Below are 16,805 nucleotides of genomic sequence, written 5' to 3' on the forward strand. Positions count from 1 at the left end.
AGAAAAGAAAAGAGAAAAGAAAAGAGAAAAGAGAAAGAGTTGGTTTAGGGGTCAGGTAATACTGGGATTAAGTGAGAGCTGCCAAAAAGTCAAGCTGAGTTAGACCTTGGAAAGGAAATTAAAACAAACAGTACAACATTGTTTAGCCACAGAGGCAGAAGGGGAATTAAAAGAGAAAAAGTGAAGCTGCTATGCTGTAAGAATTGGATAGATATTAAAGTTAATCTGTGTGTGGACCCAAAATGGAAGAAATCCTTTGACTCAGTAAATCATTTTCAATAAAGATTAGGAGGTTAAACACAGGGGCAGAAAAGAGAATAGAAATCACTCTATTCAAGATAGAAGTAAAACTAAATATGCTGACCCTGTTGGGAGACTACCTTAGAAATCACAAGACCAGAGGCAAAACCTGGCAAATATTCTATCAGGTAGAGACCATACTGTAGAATAGCCAAAGACCCATCTATATGTAAGAAGGAAGAATAACTAAAGATAGAGAGTAAATGAACCATAGAATCATAGAATGGTTTGAATTGGAAGGGACCTTAAAGATCATCTAGTTCCAACCTCCCCTGCCGTGGGCAGGGACACTTTTGACTAGACGAGGTTACTCAGAGCCCCATCCAGCCTGGCCTTGAACACTGCCAGGGACAGGGAGTTCACAATCCCTCTGGGCAACCTGCTCCAATGCCTCACCACCCTCAAAGCAAAGAATTTCTTCCTAATATCTAATTTAAATCTACCCTCTTTCAGCTTGAGGCCATTCCTCCCTGTGCTATCATTACATGGTCTTGTGAATAATTCCTCTCCAGTTCTCTTGTAGCCATCTTTAGGTACTGGAAGGTGCTATAAGGCCTCCCCAGATCCTTCTCTTCTCCAGGCTGAACAACCACAGCTCTCTCAGCCTGTCTTAGCCTGAAAACTAAACATAGGTAATGCCTACTGACTTATCTTTATTTTCTCAAATATAACACATTTTCTGGTGACAAGAGGACTTGACATGATGCCACTTGAGCAACTGAAATTATAGAAAATAAATACTGCACAAGAATTTTAAGGTAGGTAAGAAAGTGGGTAAAAGGGAAATAAAGGCAAATAATGCAGAAGGGGATGTCACTGGATCAGATGGAGATTACTAATGGACTGCCATGAACAGTATCTATTCAAAATGTTCATTAATTGGTAATTAAAGATAACAGAATGCTAACATTTGCTGCATGTACACCACTGAGTCGCATTACGAGTACCTAAAGAGCTTTTAACACTGTGAAGGAAAAGCCAGGGAATCTTCAAGACTGGAAACACTAAAAGCAGACTAAAAGTACAGAAGAAGTAAGATGCCATGTACACAGCAGCTAACTGCATGAATTTCTTGTAAATCTGAATGCTGATCAAGTAAAAACTGCAGTGGAGAAAAAAACAACTGTCTTAACTGTTCACAGCATAACTGAGAACTATCTGGTACATAACACATCAATAGATGCAAACGGGATTCTAATCTGTAATGGGACAAAGTACTTCTAGTTAAGACAAGAAGGGAAGAATGCCATCATACTGTATGAATAAAGGTTTTATCAGAAATTATTATATATTATTCTGGTCACCTGCTTTGAAAAAATTGAATTAACCTTGGAATAGGTGTAAAGAAAGGTTTCTGTAATGATGAGGGAATGGAGAACCCATCTTACACAACCAAGTTGGCTTCACCAAATGATACACAAAGGATATATGTTTTCCCTTTACACATTGAGAGAACTAATGTTAGGGAGGGAAAAAACCCATTTCAATTTAAAAAAAAACAATGATAAAGTTAGCACAAAAGCATAGGGGAATAAATTGGCCACGAATAAATTCAAGGTGGAATTTACAGAAAGGTTTCTGAGCATCAGAGGAATGAGGTTATGGAACAGTCTTCCAAGAGAAGTAATGGAAATAAAAAATCCTAGTGAGACTTACAGTGAAGAATGGTCAGTGTATGAGAGATTATCCAATATGGTTGTCTGGGAATCCATGACCCAGGAGGTCCCTTTCAGGGTCCTCATAAATTATATATGAAAGAAAATCTATGAGGTCATATTGTCCCTTCAACCTCAATAAAACTATAATCAGCAAAACACATATGAAAAGACTGCTGACCAAAACCAGAAAATATGTCTCTCTCTTTCCCTCCCCTTTTTTAAACAGGAAAACCAAGCAAATTATTCCTTATTAAAAAATATGAGTTACCTGGTAAATTTTTTGTGCTGTTTTAGACTGGCTTTCACAAGGTCAACTTATTTAGTGTATTGTACTCAGTGCTTGGCCTGGCCTAGTTTTAACAATAATTCAGAGAAATTACCTTACAACACAATGTATCTATCAACATCCTAATGTTCTCCTACCTTCAATGGTGGCTCTGGTGCTGGGTTTCTGAGTTCTGGGAGCCTGCAGAACAAAAGATTTTAAGTTAATTTTTTATAAATTAAGACAGATGGATTGCACAACCTAAAGTCTGCAATTCCTTCCTCACAAAGGCTACCTTGGCTATCAGCTGCTAACATGCGGCAAGCCCTTCCAAAAAGCAGCTCACAGACTCTGTGTTTCTGACTTATAACACTGGTTCAGCTGTGGGGCTTCAAGCTGCAAATTGCACACTTTTCCATGGGTCACCATAACAGAACTGAACTGAGGAGTAGGTGCAGGGTCCCAGTGATGCTACAAGCAAAGGCTCCTTATGTCAGGGAACACGAGGATGAGGATGCTGGCTCACCTTCCAGATTTAAATATAAACTAACACAGGTTAGATATGTGAAGTCAAACCCCAGCAGCATTGAGTGAGTAGGGAAAAGGAAAGAGGACTGGACAAAAGGACACTACTCCTGATTCTGCTGCTCGTGCTTGACGATTCTGGACAAATTGCTCTAACTCTTTCGATTTGCTTCCTGCTTGCTTTAAAATAGGATATATTACTCAGGGTTTCAAGATGCAGCTATGATAAAAGACACATCCAACTTAACTATTACATCTCTCTCCCAGCCCATGGTCCTTAACATCATAGGAGAAACAGAAAGGCATAATCTACATTTGAAAAATCACATTCAAAGTGTGGCAAATATAATCTCATTGTGACATTCACTGCAACCTTGACGAGTAAATCTCAGTTTCAACAGAAATCACCTAAAGGACATTAATGCATGCCATATAAACTCTCAGCTAGCTGGAACAATACTTACCCTAAGTATTTTAACAATTCCTTACTCAGATCTTCAGGAATATATTCTGATATTAACCCATGGGCATACCATACGTAGTCTTCAGGAATAGGGCAGAGAATAGAAAGGAGAAGAAAAAGAACATTTATGTTATGTAGTCAGGTTGCTTTAGCCTTGTTGCATGTGCTACCATAAAGCATAAGGTTGAATTAATAGTAAGAGACTTCTAATGGATACAGTGTGATGCTTCTCTGTGTTGAGTAGTTTATGTTATATGACACTTGCAGGTTTATTTAAAAAGTGAAGACTTACTACACTCACTTTGTCAGCACATGTTATTAATATCTGCTGTATGTACTTTACAAAAGCTGTTCAATTTCTGAGAATACTATATAGCCTGTATTCGAAGAAAATAAATTTTAAAAACCTGCAAAAGTAAAAAGCTGACTCAACAGAACATGCAATCATTAATTTTAAAGCATCTGGATCTTACAAATATTTGGCAAGGGCTTCAGTACTAAAGAACATTTTCTGGCTTTAACTGAAAACAATTAGATGAGACAATGAGTCTATTTCAAAGTCTTGTACTTAATTTTCAGTACTTTATAGAAAATGCCAAGGCCTATCTAAACATCACTGGCAAGACAGGATAATTATCAGTGGAAATATGAACTACTAGAAGCTGTTTTCAGTACAGGACACTCCTGCTATAAATGTTTTTCTGAGAGATTGGGAAAAAAAAGTGACCCTTTTATAACATGAAGTCCTAAACCAGATCTTTTCCGGTCACGTTCTAGACAAACACTTACTGATCATGGGCTAGATTTTTTAAACTTACTGTTGTTGAGGCTGCTAGGGAATAACTGCACCCATGCACAGAAAGCATTTGCCAGACAGACACTAAGTTAAAATCTCGCCTCTGAATGCCAACTAAAACAGGCCAGCTTTATCTGCTCATATGCTTATATACTTAGAGAACTCAGAGTGGCAAAGAACTACTTCTTTAGCGCCAGCGATAAGTTTCCCCTTTTTTCCCTTTCTTTTTTTTTTTTAATCTAAAAAGCCCAATGGAAACTGGCATTGAAACAGAAAGCATTAACAAACTGACACCAGCATACACATTTCAACCACACTGACAATAAATTTCTAGTATTGCCTATCTGCACTTCTCCTTCCTTCACTGCCTAGATTCATCAAGGATTTGTCACTTTCTAAGCCCACTTTAGGGTCAGGAGAGAACAAGAAATAATTCCAAACCAAGATAATTTCACCTCAGCACTTAATATGTCCAACTTGCTCCTTAAAACTATTCTTATCATTTCACTCTTTGCATTATGACACTGAATGTTGAGCCCAAATCAACTGCCACTATTTTGTACTAAATATAAAATCCATTCTCTCTGCATTTCTGCTTTGAAGCAATCTTCACTGACTTCCTTTACCAATTTAAAAATACCACTGTTTGCCTTCTAGGGAGTCTGCGCTCTCACCCTAGTCTAGCTTTGTTATTAACCTTCTGTCAAACATCAGAATACTTGCACACCTCCCTTCTTGTCTTCTAAATGAAATATTCAGGTCTCATATGTTAAACCTCCCCTATTTTCCTATTTGCACTCAATATATCCTCCGATACTTTTGCCCTACAACATCTGTAGATGCTAACTACATATACCCATCTATTTATAAGGTACTGAAATTTCATAATACCCCTATGAAAGCAATTCCTTTCAGAAATAAATTGCGCTGTCACAGCAGTGAAAGGATTGGACAAGGAAATTAATCTTATTAGATAGAAATAAGTGTTGAGTAATGTCCATTTGACTTCCCGTCATTCACCTTGCCACACAGAGTGGTACTACCTCCAAAACTCACCTACTTTAAACCCCAGCACTCCTTATTTCAATGCTGTTCTCTTAAATATCAAACAACAAGGCTTTTAAAAAGACTATTATATCCATGTCACTGTAAGTAAGGAGCAAGGTGTAAAAACCACTGCAGATGAACTATTTAATTACAAATTTCAGAGAAAAAGTATTTAAGCATAGTCAAGACACTTTTCCCTTTCTTTAAAAAAATGGGGGTGGGGAAAAGGATGAAAAGTTACTGTAAAGTTCAAGTCACAAGTTTTGCAGCTTCGCCTCTTTTTGAAAATCATATATTACAATCTCTGTTCTATAAAACTGTCCAGTTGCCTCTTAAATCTCATTTATGTTGTTTCCTTTGATATCATTAGTTGGTAGTTCATTTTCCACTTTGTCAGCAAGTTGCTTTGTTTCTAATTTTCAACAGCATGAAGACTTCTGAATGTCTTTGTAATAAGAAATAATTTGCTCTTGTTCATCTTGCTCTAAACTTTTCTTAGAAACTTTCATTAACATTCAAAGAATTTATTTTGAGTCCATTTTCAGGTTCCTCTGCAGAACTTCACATCTCAGTAATATTCAGAACATTACCCTCCCCAGAAAAAAGGTGACTAGAAGCAAACAGGATCAAACCAGACTTTTTGGTAACAGGACTGTCAATTTCAGGGCAATTTAATACACATATTATTAAAGTTATGCCCTTAATAATTACACATTTGTGCATTCTATATATTTGTCACAAAAAGTAATGTTTGGACCAGGAGTTTTTTCTCTGTGACTATGACCTTCTATGATCCCTTCACCTTTTTGAAGAATTCTGTGAATGCTCATATGCTAATATTCTATGTAACCTAATAAAAATAATATTAAAAAGAAGCATGTTTTAATATAGAGACACTTACTGGGTGGATACTCATACATATTATAAATATGGGTCCTATTGTCTAAGACAGTCTCAGTTCAGCAAAGCACTTCAGTATATATTCCACCGAGAAAAATGTTTTCTTTTTGACCTCTGGAGAAATTAAGAGAATCTCGGCTGAGACCTACTGTTAATTTACAATGTCATCTGATGAAGATACCAAAGAACCTGGAAAAGCCAAGGCAGACAGTCGCAACATATATGGAATTTTCTGTACAAGGAATAAATGTACTGCAAAGGCCAATTTCAATACATTTTAGTTTCTAATCATGTTTTTTATATCCATTTATCCAACTTCACAAAAATGGATTTCATTACAATTTAGTTTTAGGTTTAGTTTTCTTACCTTCTTTAGTATCTGTGATCTGTTTACTGCTGACAAATGTACTTGCAAGTACCCTTTCACCTACTGATATATTGTTGCTTTTAAGTGCTTTCACTGTTTGATTAACCTATAGAAAACAAAAGAATGAAATGTCTATATCAGTATTGTTATGCACATGTTAACGCAGTGACAAAGCTCTTGTAATTTTGTTTCAACCATATAAAACACTCAAGTTATGGACTGTGGTGAAATTTAATATACATTTGTAATGACTAGCATATGAGTTCAAAAAAAACGCAAAGAAAATAGAATGTCTTTGAACATGTTGCCTTGGCAACACAGCACCAGTTTTGTAGCACCCTAAGATGAACCAAGCTACTCAGATGTAATAGCCATGATTATACAGGTGAGAAATACACCTGCTCAGAAAACAGAAAATGCCTGAGCTCAGCTGGATTGTAGAGGCAGTCCTGGTGGAAATCAAAGATTAAGGACTTTACAGGGCACTGCTATATTGGATGCAACAGAGATAACTGTCAGAAGAGGGTATTTTCAACAACAAAAACGGGTACCTGTTGAAATGTAAATATGCAGGTAATCATTGCAAAATAGGTATCCTGATGCCTCATCACTGCAGAACGTAGACCAGATTTTGTGCTTGTATTGACTAATTTAAGTGACAAGGTTTTCCTTTATCACGTGATGCATACCATCCTTTTCTACAAAGTGGCATCGTATTAGAGGCACGTTTGTGTGAATAAAACGAAATCCACCTTTATACCAAAACACAGACCCCATAAAGCTTAGCTTTAACACTATTTTATTTTTGGCATTCTGTACAGATCTCTCGAACAGCATGATTGGATCAGGATAACAGCAACGAAACAAGGACCATTCTAAACAACTCTGCCAAAACTTTGGGAAACACATTTGTAGCACAAAAACAAGGCATTTCTGTCCAGCTGTAAAGCATGGCAGAATTTAAAAGCTGTAACATTCAAAGCTCTCCTCCAGCCCATCTATGTAGGGGACGAAGCAAAGGGCAAGCCCCTAACCTTATGCAAAGCCTACAGCAACAGCTGACAGCTTCTTCTGTCTCCCCACACTCCATGAATCCCTTTCATGGCCAGCCTCGTCAAAAACAGAAATGTAACAAGCTTGTAATATCTCTAGCACATGATCACATTCCCAAGTGTGACAACTTTACTGTGATGTCTGTCCATCTTGGACAGGACATGTACCTTGAACTGAGGCACACCACATAGCTCAAATGTAGAAATGGACAAGCTAATAAATAAGCACATGCATTTTAAACATAAAGCAAAAGAGAAACCCAATACCTTTTTCTTTAACCACTTCAGTGTCTTCTCTTGGCTGTATTTATGGAATTTCTGACTGCCAATCTCTGAGAAAAAACAAGTAAGGGGAAGAAAGTCATATCTGGTTTGGATTGCATTTCCAATACATTTAAAATCTCTTAAGTTGTAGATATAGCATGAAAGTTAATTTGCGTCTTGGACATGTTTGATATCAGGGTAATAAGTTTCAAAAATATTGGAAACATAGAAAAATAAACAGAATAAGCTGATTTGTATCAGTCTGAACAATTTGAAAATTCTTTAATTAGGACCTAATCCAGCAAAGCACATATTTTATTTATTTATGTGTAATCTTGGGCTGCCTGAATTCACTGAGACTCTTCTCAAGCCCTTGTAGTTTGCCAAACCTTTACTGCCCTATGTCACCAGGTCAGTCATTTTAACTACATAGTTCACAACACAAAATGTTTGTTCCACGACTGCCTTTTATTAAAAAAACCAAAACATAAACCAACCCAAAACATATTATCTTAAAGCTTTAGTTATTGAATTCCAGCACCCAGTAAGAGGCTGGGACAGTGAGTTTGTTACTGAAGACAAACCATTCACCCTTTCAATAAACACTTTTCTATCAGTTCTCTCCTCTCATGTCACAGAGTTCCTAAAATGCAAGTTTTACTTCTATCCCTCCTTTTACATAATTCAATATAATGTCAAAAGAAAACACAGAATTCAAAATAGTGAAACACACTCCTTGTGGGAGAAAGTACATGATTCACTCATGATTTACGGAGCAACACAAATTAACTCAGTGATATAAGAATTTCATAAAGTGCTTCCCCTGTGATAACTAGGGTATAATGAACACTTGCTATTCACATGTGATTAGTTATCTGGAGATATGTGAGTTCACAATGCTGAGGCAAAACAGAGAGAAAATTACAAAAGCTCATGAAAATTTCAGCACAAAAAATCAGTATTAATTAACAGAAAACTACATTTGGGAAATGGAATGAGATGCCTTATAAGATTTCAAAGAAGATTGTGGAGCCCACTGTGTTTCAGACTTTTTTCTTAACAGGTATTTCAGTAAGTTTTAATCTACTGCATACCACTCCCATAAATACCTACATCTGTTTCATGCCATTTACTGATACAGTGTCATATTCCAACACTGAGTTCATGAATTTCATTCTCCCCTTGCAAACAACAACATATTATTTATGATTTCTTCAGCATTTCCTTCTTCCGGGTTTATCTTGGCTCTTTCAAATTGCATACAAGTAGTGAACTATTGTGTGCTCTTTCTGTATGCATGGTAGGGGCTATGGAGAGGTTGAGGAAAGCTGTTTACAAGATAAAGTTTAAATCTGTCTCAACAATCGCAGAATAGTAAAATGCAAAAACTCTTCACAGCAAAAATGAAAAAAACCAGTAACATACGCTGTGCTTAATGATAAGTTGCAGGTAAAGTAATTAGCTGTGACATTGTTGACTGCAGCCTTTAGGACTTAGAAGTTTTTAAATGGCTCTGAAAGACAAGAAGCAGAAAATGGAGAAACACTCTGGATACCTGAACCAAGTATCCAGCCTTTGCTTCTCAAAGGGCTAACGTGGTTTGGGTTAAAGTACAGTGACTATGATTCGCAGATTCCTCTCATATCAAAGTTTGAGGAAGGGACATCCTCTGGGCACCATGCCCCAACCCATGCTGAAAAGTAATTCTAGTCTGGATTCCCTGGCAAACTCCCCCACAACAGCATGATTCAGAGTGACTCAGTTAGGGAAAGGAAATGCAGAACTGTGAAGCCATTTTCATTAAAACATGTGAAAAATAATTACACTGAACCCTTTAGAGATCACTTTGTTTGAAAATATTTTGTGTGCCTGACAGTTTTGACTATTAAACTCTAGAAACTGACAATATTTGAGACCTCTGAAGAATTAAAGTGAGTTATGAAAGTCACAAACTGTTGACAAAAGGATTCGATATTGGAACGTGGATTTAACATGTGATGCACATTTGATATTGGTGAGAGTTAGCGACTCTGTTGATAATATGAGTATATATTGGAAAGCCTTTTGTTCCCTAATGTGTCTGGTGCCTATAAAACTGGTCTGAGACATCTGGAAAGATTGGGTCTGAGAAATACAGATGGAATATAAGCGGTTCTACAATTAAATAATATGTTCAGCGATCGGGTAATCGCTATGTAGACTTGGAAGTTTCCCTGATGTATTGTTGAGCAAACTGCCTAAAGCACATTTTAACATCCATTTTCTCAGTGTTTTCCATAACTCTGAAACTCATATGGCCCCTTTTTTCCTACCTTCTGGGAATACAAGCTTGGCAATATCATTTAGTTATTCTAATCAGGTGAGTTTTCTTGGCTCTTCATGTTAATCACATCAGACAAGATTACAGTGCAGCTTTTGCCTTGTAAAATGAAACAAAGAGTAACACTCAAGAACTGGAATTCATAACCCTTTCTTAAACCTCTATTGTACTTCCTATCCAATGCAAACAACCTGCCTCACCTAGATTTAGTGAGCTGCAAAATACCTTTTCCCCAACTATCAAAGCAGGTAACCCAGAATTTAATTCAGCTAAATGAATTTTCAGTGCCCTTCAACACTGAGGCCAGGGACGGTGGATTTTCTGCTAATTCAGTAAGTGTAAACTGTGAGCGCTCTGGGACAAGAATTTGTTAGACAGATGTTAAATGTCTTATGATTAAATTAAGAGTGAAATAATTATTTTGTTAGGTTCTGTCAAGCTGCAGAAGCCTCAACACAACAAATACATCTTGCCCTAACTCCTTAAACAAGAAAGGCTACAAAGTGGACAAGTCTTAAGAGCTAGAAAAGAGTACCTTAAGCCATAACACTGGTATTTTTTACAGGCAATAAAAGACATGAGAATATGAAACACATAGAAGTGGATTAAACAGAAGGGTGATCTGTGCATGACAGGCAAGCGAGTGCCAATGGGTTTGTTGCCTAACAGTACTCCTGGTATTCTAAAAAAGAAAAGTCCTAAGAACAAACCTCACTGTTACTTTGAACCCAATGCAAACCTGAACAAATAAAAAAGCATGGACAGGCAGGTATATGCAGAGGAACATCCTAAACCATCACATAAAGCTGATGTGTGCATGTTTTTATGACAAAACCAATTTTTACCTTACATTTTAAAACAAAGCCCAAGAAGTGAACATAACTTCTTTAACAGCTAATATCATTTGCTTGCAAAACAACACAAATGCGTAAGTGTACAGAATACATTTCTGAAAATGAAAAACCCAAGCAGTAAAGCATCTCCACTACTGTCTAACAAAATACAGTTTATCAGAGAATGCTCTGATGGATAACAGCTGCAAATACAGTATCAGAATAGATACAAAAGTTTAATAAAGATATAAGATCTTGTTTATAGCAAATACTTGTTTTGTTTCATTTTTATTTTGCCTTCAAGAAGGGAATATAAATACTGCCCAAAGGCTGTGCTATTGTTTGGAGTAAGTGCCCCTTCAGAAAAATAATCCAGACCTTGTCCTACATTCCTATGCAGGCTTAGGTTTGACAACCAAGAAGATCTGGTACCATTTTTCACCTTCTCAGATGAGTGACCAATCTGATCTCCTTCTATGACAAAGTGACCCACTTAGTGGATGAGAAAAAGTCTGTGGATGTTGTCTACCTGGACTTCAGTAAAGCATTTGACACCGTCTCCCACAGCACTATCCTGAAGTAGCTGGCAGCCCATAGCTTGGACAGGTGTATTCTTTGCTGGATAAAAACCTGTCTGGATGGTCAGGCCCAGAGAGTGGTAGAGAGAATGGTGCCACATGCAGCTGGCGGCCAGTCACTAGCGGGATTCCCTGGGGCTCTGAACGGGGGCCAGTTCTGTTTAATATCTTTACTAATGACCTGGATGAGGGGATTGAGTGCACTTTCAGTCAGTTCACAGAAGACACCAAATTGGGCAAGAATGTTGATCTGCTTGAGGGTAGGAAACCTCTGCAGTGGGATCTGGACAGGACAGACAGACTGATGGATGGGCTGAGGGCAACTCCATGAGTTTCAATAAGACAAAGTGCCACGTCCTGCACTTGGGTCACAACAACCCCATGCAGCGCTACAGGCTGGGGGAAGAGTGGCTTGAGATCTGCTCAGCAGAAAGGCATTGGGGCTGCTGGTTGACAGCTGGCTGGATATGAATCAGCAGTGTGCCCAGGTGGCTGAGAAGGCCAATGCAATTGTAGCCTGTATCAGAAATTGTGTGGCCAGTAGGACTAGGGCAGCGATTGTGTCTCTGTACTTGGCACTGGTGAGGCCACACCTTCAATCCTGTGCTCAGTTTTGGGTCCTTCACTTCAAAAAGGACACTGAGGTGCTGGAGTGAGTCCAGAGAAGGGCAATGGAACTTGTGAAGGGTCTGGAGCACAAGTCTTATGAGAAGCAGCTGAGGGAACTGGGGTTGTTTAGTCTGGAAAAAAGGAGGCTCAGTGGGGACCTCTACAACTACCTGAGAGGAGTTTGTAGTGGAGTGGGGGTTGGTCTCTTCTGCCATGTCTCAAGTGAAAGACAAGAGGAAATGGCCTTTAGTTGTGCCAAGCAAGTTTCAGATTAGGTATTACAAAAAATTTTTTTCACCGAAAGAGTGGTTAGGCATTGGAAGAAGTTGCCCAGGGCAGCAGTGGAGTCACCATCTCTGAAAATGTTCAAGAGGTGTCTGGATGTGGCACTTGGGGATATGGTTTAAGGGTTATAGGGATAATGGTTGGGTTGGCATTTGAACTTGATGATTTTAAAGGTCTCTTCCAACCTTGATGATTCTGTGATTCTGTGCACAGAAGTTTAATAGTTCTTCTCTCACCCCTAGCTATTTAGCCAGTGTTAGACAAGTTGTAGGGCACAACAACTGCTTAAAAGATTAAAAATACTTTTTATTACAAGTATTTCTCACTTCATGGGAACGTGAAGGGGGTTTTGCAGTTCAGATCCGCCTGTCTTCAAGACGCTTTCTCATAAGTCAGAAATCACAAAGAAAAAGATTCTTTGGTCTCAATGATACCAAATGTAACTAAATGTCTTCTGAAGGTTCTTTCAGAAATCTAATATTATTCCATAATTATGTGCTTATAGAAGCACATAATTCCAACTAACCCAGTCCCAGCAAGTAGTAACAACAGCCTTGCTGGCCAGATTTTCTGCTCTGTTGTTACAGTGATCATTTTCAGTGGAAACATATTCTGCCCTAAAGTTCAAATGCAACTGTCCTACATTGCTGCACAGGCACCATATCATACTGGAAATACTTAAACTTGTGCATCCAAATTTTTCAGGAAAACTCACAGTTTCTCCACCCCCCTCACACTTTAATGTTTTAGACAGGTAGGAAGAGGTTTGGTTTTTTACTTAGGAGGCTTTTTATTCTCTCGTCACCTTTCCATAGCCACTACCCTACTACCTAAATACTTCTTCCTATATATTATCAATAACGATGGTTGGTTTGCTTCATGAAGGTAAATTTCTAATGTTTCTAGCTTTTAATCTGTGCATCTCAACTCCTTAGAGGAGCTCTACATGCAGAAGGGTCAGACAGCTTAGCTGTTTTGCACTTGGTGGCAGGTTCCCATACCTTCTCCTGTAGGTCTCCATCTGCATGTAGGTATATCTCCATTCCCTATCAGGAAGTTCACAAGCATAAGGAAAGTGCTCTTTAAAGGACTAAATATAAAAACCTGAAGTCTTGCAACTTTTGCAGGTCTGCAAACCTGCAAAAATTATGTAATGCTCCTTCCCCTTCCCTAGAAAGCACAGATTGTCCTCAAATAAAGTAAAAGCCCCCATGCCAAAGGGAATTCTGAGCATATGTTGAGGAAACTACATACAGAATCGATACTTCGCTAACTTTTTCCCTTTAGGTTTTCTCTCTCATACACTCATTCATCCCAATCAACTTTTCTATTTTAAAACAATTAAGTCTTTGAGCTCAAACCTACAACACAAAATTATGCAAAGCTAGAAAAGCTGTGCTTTCCTTTCTCCACAGCATATTCACTCTTCTCCATCTTTTTCCTACTTCTTCAATCCTTTGCAAGAAAGGGTAAAAAAAGTTAAATGGACAACAGATAACTTCTCCTATGCTGGACCATCCTACACTAAATAAAGAATTTAGAGAGATGCAAAGTTCTTATCCAAAGTCAAAGAAAGTTCACAACATATACAATAATGTCTGATCAGTTTATCATTTTTATGACACCTAGCAACAAGACTGCAAAAGTATTTTCCAGTTACAGCAGATAGTCTGAGATCCACACATTACTATTCACAATACTGCAATGACAACTTCTAAGTCTTGGTTTCTGTTTTTAAAGTACAGCTTCATCCAGCACCTTGGGTGTTTGGTAAAGCAAAAACCAGTTTTTAAATCTATCTTGTAATTAAATAACTCTAACAAAACCAGTCTTTTTTTTGCTGCCCCCCTTTTTTCACCTTTTTCTTCTGTTATATGCTGTATGTACTGTTTAACATTCGCACACTTCAGCAGTAATGGGCAGCTAGGGTATTCTGGGTCTAGCACAACTTGGTCAAGTGGTTGGAACTTTCCTTGCTGCTGAAAACAAATCAAAGGGATTACAAAAGCATTATTATAATGTTAAGACATATATACAAGCTACACATATATAGAAATACATATGCATGCAATGGCCACAGTTTTAAAATAAAGGATTTAAAGAAGATCGTATTTTGAATGGTAACACATGACACATTCAGAAACTGATTACAAAGAGAGCTATAAATATTTAGTTTAAACCAGTAAATACCTGCAAAATGCTGAACTCTTCAAATACTGGATTTAAAAGACCAAATTTAAAATAACATGGGGAGAAACTAATGTGAAGTACAGTGGGATTTTTTGGAAGATGACATAAGACACAGTAGTCAGTGTGTGCCAATAGTGTTTTAGACCAAAACCTGTTGGATTAAACCCAGTGTCATAACTTCCATTGAAATTTTGCTTTTCCTTCCATAAAGATAAATCTCAAAGGAGCAGGGCAGCTTCTGGAACACAGTATTAACCTTTCACCTCTGCAAAGTCAATTCCAGTTTGGCCAGAGTAGGGATATAAAGTGATTTTGGCACAACTTAAATAGCCCCACACATGACAGAACCATCAAACAAATTTTGCCATTGCCAAACAATGTATAATCATTCAGCACGGTTTGGCACAACTGGCAGCCTCCCCTTTGGAAAGATCCTTTAGCGCATCAGTACAAAGACTCTGCGAGCATCTCATCCTTAGAGAGTGTATGGTCTCAGGAGCCAAGGCTGAAGTCATTATACTGCTCAGCATGAAAAAAACCCACTTGGGTATATTGCTTTCATTATTAATTAATTCTCTTGCTAGACGGTCAGAGGCTTAAGAAAAGTAACCAACTATTGTCAAATCACAATAAAACCAAGTAAATAATCCCAAACAAACACACACAAAGCAAACCCAGAAAGTATTTAAGAGGTTTTTTTCTCCTTAAAAAGGAAAAGGTGAAATAACAGTGGCAAAAAGAAGGTTATGAGACACAAGAATAAAGCTGCAATAAACTCTTTCCTATAGATAACAAACAAAGAAGGATCAACATTTTCATTTTATTTTGTGCCCTTTTTTCCACAGGTAGTTTAGAAGAAATAAATCAGTAAGTTCGCCTATGCCTTTTGATATGTTTTAGAAACTTAAGTGAGGTTTTGCCACACCCATGATAAACAAATGAAGCCATTTATTAGTTGCCCAACTTTTGGATACTTGATCATCCCACTGCTGTTCTATGATACAGCATCTCTACAAATATTGCTTCTAAAAAGGCAATGTTTCCTTTCAAGTTCAAACTTCAAAGAGAAACAGTCTTCCTTCCTCCTCCATAGCATCTAAATTTTTCTTTCATTTTACCTTCTTTCCCAGAATGACCAATCTACTGATGCCTCAGAAAGGGCACTAGTTTGTTTTACTCTGATGACATCTCATCATTTTAAATTCAATAGTGCTGGGACAGGCTCTCACAAAAGGACAATAGAGAGTCTCTGCTTCTCTTAAAAAAGGAGGTGATTAGAGCTTGTGGAGATTGCAAGCTGACTCTTGGAACATAATTTACTGACCAAAAAACTTGATGCAAACAAAAATACTTCTAGTTATCAAGATAACTCTGCTTCAAATGCAAATTAAATTTCCACTATTATGAAAGCCACTCTTTGTAAAATTAACATAACTTCTGCAGAAATGAAGTCAGAAATGACGTTTTCTCTTGAGAATTCCAGTCAAAAAAATAAAGCAGGCTTACCTCCTTGTCTGCCTTTATGAGGTAGTAAAGTATCAGAAATAAGGGGTCCATTGGTGTAACAAACAGCAAGCGCCCATCTAGGTGACAGACATGTAAAAGTAAGCTTAGTACCAAGGGGCACAATATATTGACCTTTTCAGGTTTTAGGATGTTTTTTATGAGTGCTAAGAGAATTTTTTTTCAGTAAGTATCTCAATATTTCAATTAAATGGACAGGAAAATTCTATTTGTAATTTTATATTAAAAATACAGAGACAGCTCAATTCTCAACTCTGACAAACCAAAGCGCAAGCTCCACTTCAGGTCTTCTGGCTTCATGTAGTCTGAGTTTGGCCGCCTTCTGACCTATATTAAAACCAGCAAAATTGAAACTGCCTTCTATCGGCAGATTTGGGGGTATAACAAACTTGTTTTGATTCAACGTACTCCACCTCAAACACTGGGCAAGACACCGCTGTGCTGGCAGAAGAGATACACAGGACAATAAAGAATTTCAAGAGCTAGTTAAGCTAGAGCTGCCTCTTATCTGTAAGGGAAGAATCTGCATGCAGTCTCCTAACAGAACAAAATAAACTTAAAGAGATGAGAAAATATGGCTCAGTATGTTGCATTCAAAGTTACACACAAAGGAAGAACTTGGTCTCCCACTGAAGCAGACACCTCTGCCCATTTGGAGTTCATTGCAGGACAACGGCTTAGTCAGGCTTTTTGTGTAATTGCAGATCATTGGAAACAATGGAACATCAAGGAAATTCACTAATGAGACTCAATAATTGATGACAATTTGACATTAATTAACGAACCAAAAGTAAATAAATGTAAGGTTTTTGTTTTAAATCACATGATA

General features: G+C 37.6%; 1 protein-coding gene across 4 annotated transcripts in view; it reads right to left on the minus strand.

Moving 5' to 3' along the window:
• Positions 1 to 16,805, minus strand: part of RNASEH2B (ribonuclease H2 subunit B) — a 37,963-nt gene that overhangs the window by 4,399 nt on the left and 16,759 nt on the right. For 3 of the 4 annotated variants that reach the window (XM_027648290.1, XM_027648307.1, XM_027648317.1), the window contains 6 exons: positions 15,959 to 16,035; positions 14,121 to 14,241; positions 7,641 to 7,705; positions 6,322 to 6,427; positions 3,213 to 3,291; positions 2,382 to 2,424 (listed from right to left, as the gene is read on the minus strand). In XM_027648290.1, the coding sequence (XP_027504091.1) occupies positions 2,382 to 2,424; positions 3,213 to 3,291; positions 6,322 to 6,427; positions 7,641 to 7,705; positions 14,121 to 14,241; positions 15,959 to 16,035 (491 nt within the window). The remainder of the gene's footprint in view (positions 1 to 2,381; positions 2,425 to 3,212; positions 3,292 to 6,321; positions 6,428 to 7,640; positions 7,706 to 14,120; positions 14,242 to 15,958; positions 16,036 to 16,805) is intronic. The other variant, XM_027648298.1, reaches the window with a different exon arrangement.

This window comes from Corapipo altera, unplaced genomic scaffold (assembly GCF_003945725.1).
Source record: "Corapipo altera isolate COAL_440 unplaced genomic scaffold, ASM394572v1 0, whole genome shotgun sequence".
Taxonomy (NCBI): Eukaryota; Metazoa; Chordata; class Aves; order Passeriformes; family Pipridae; genus Corapipo; species Corapipo altera.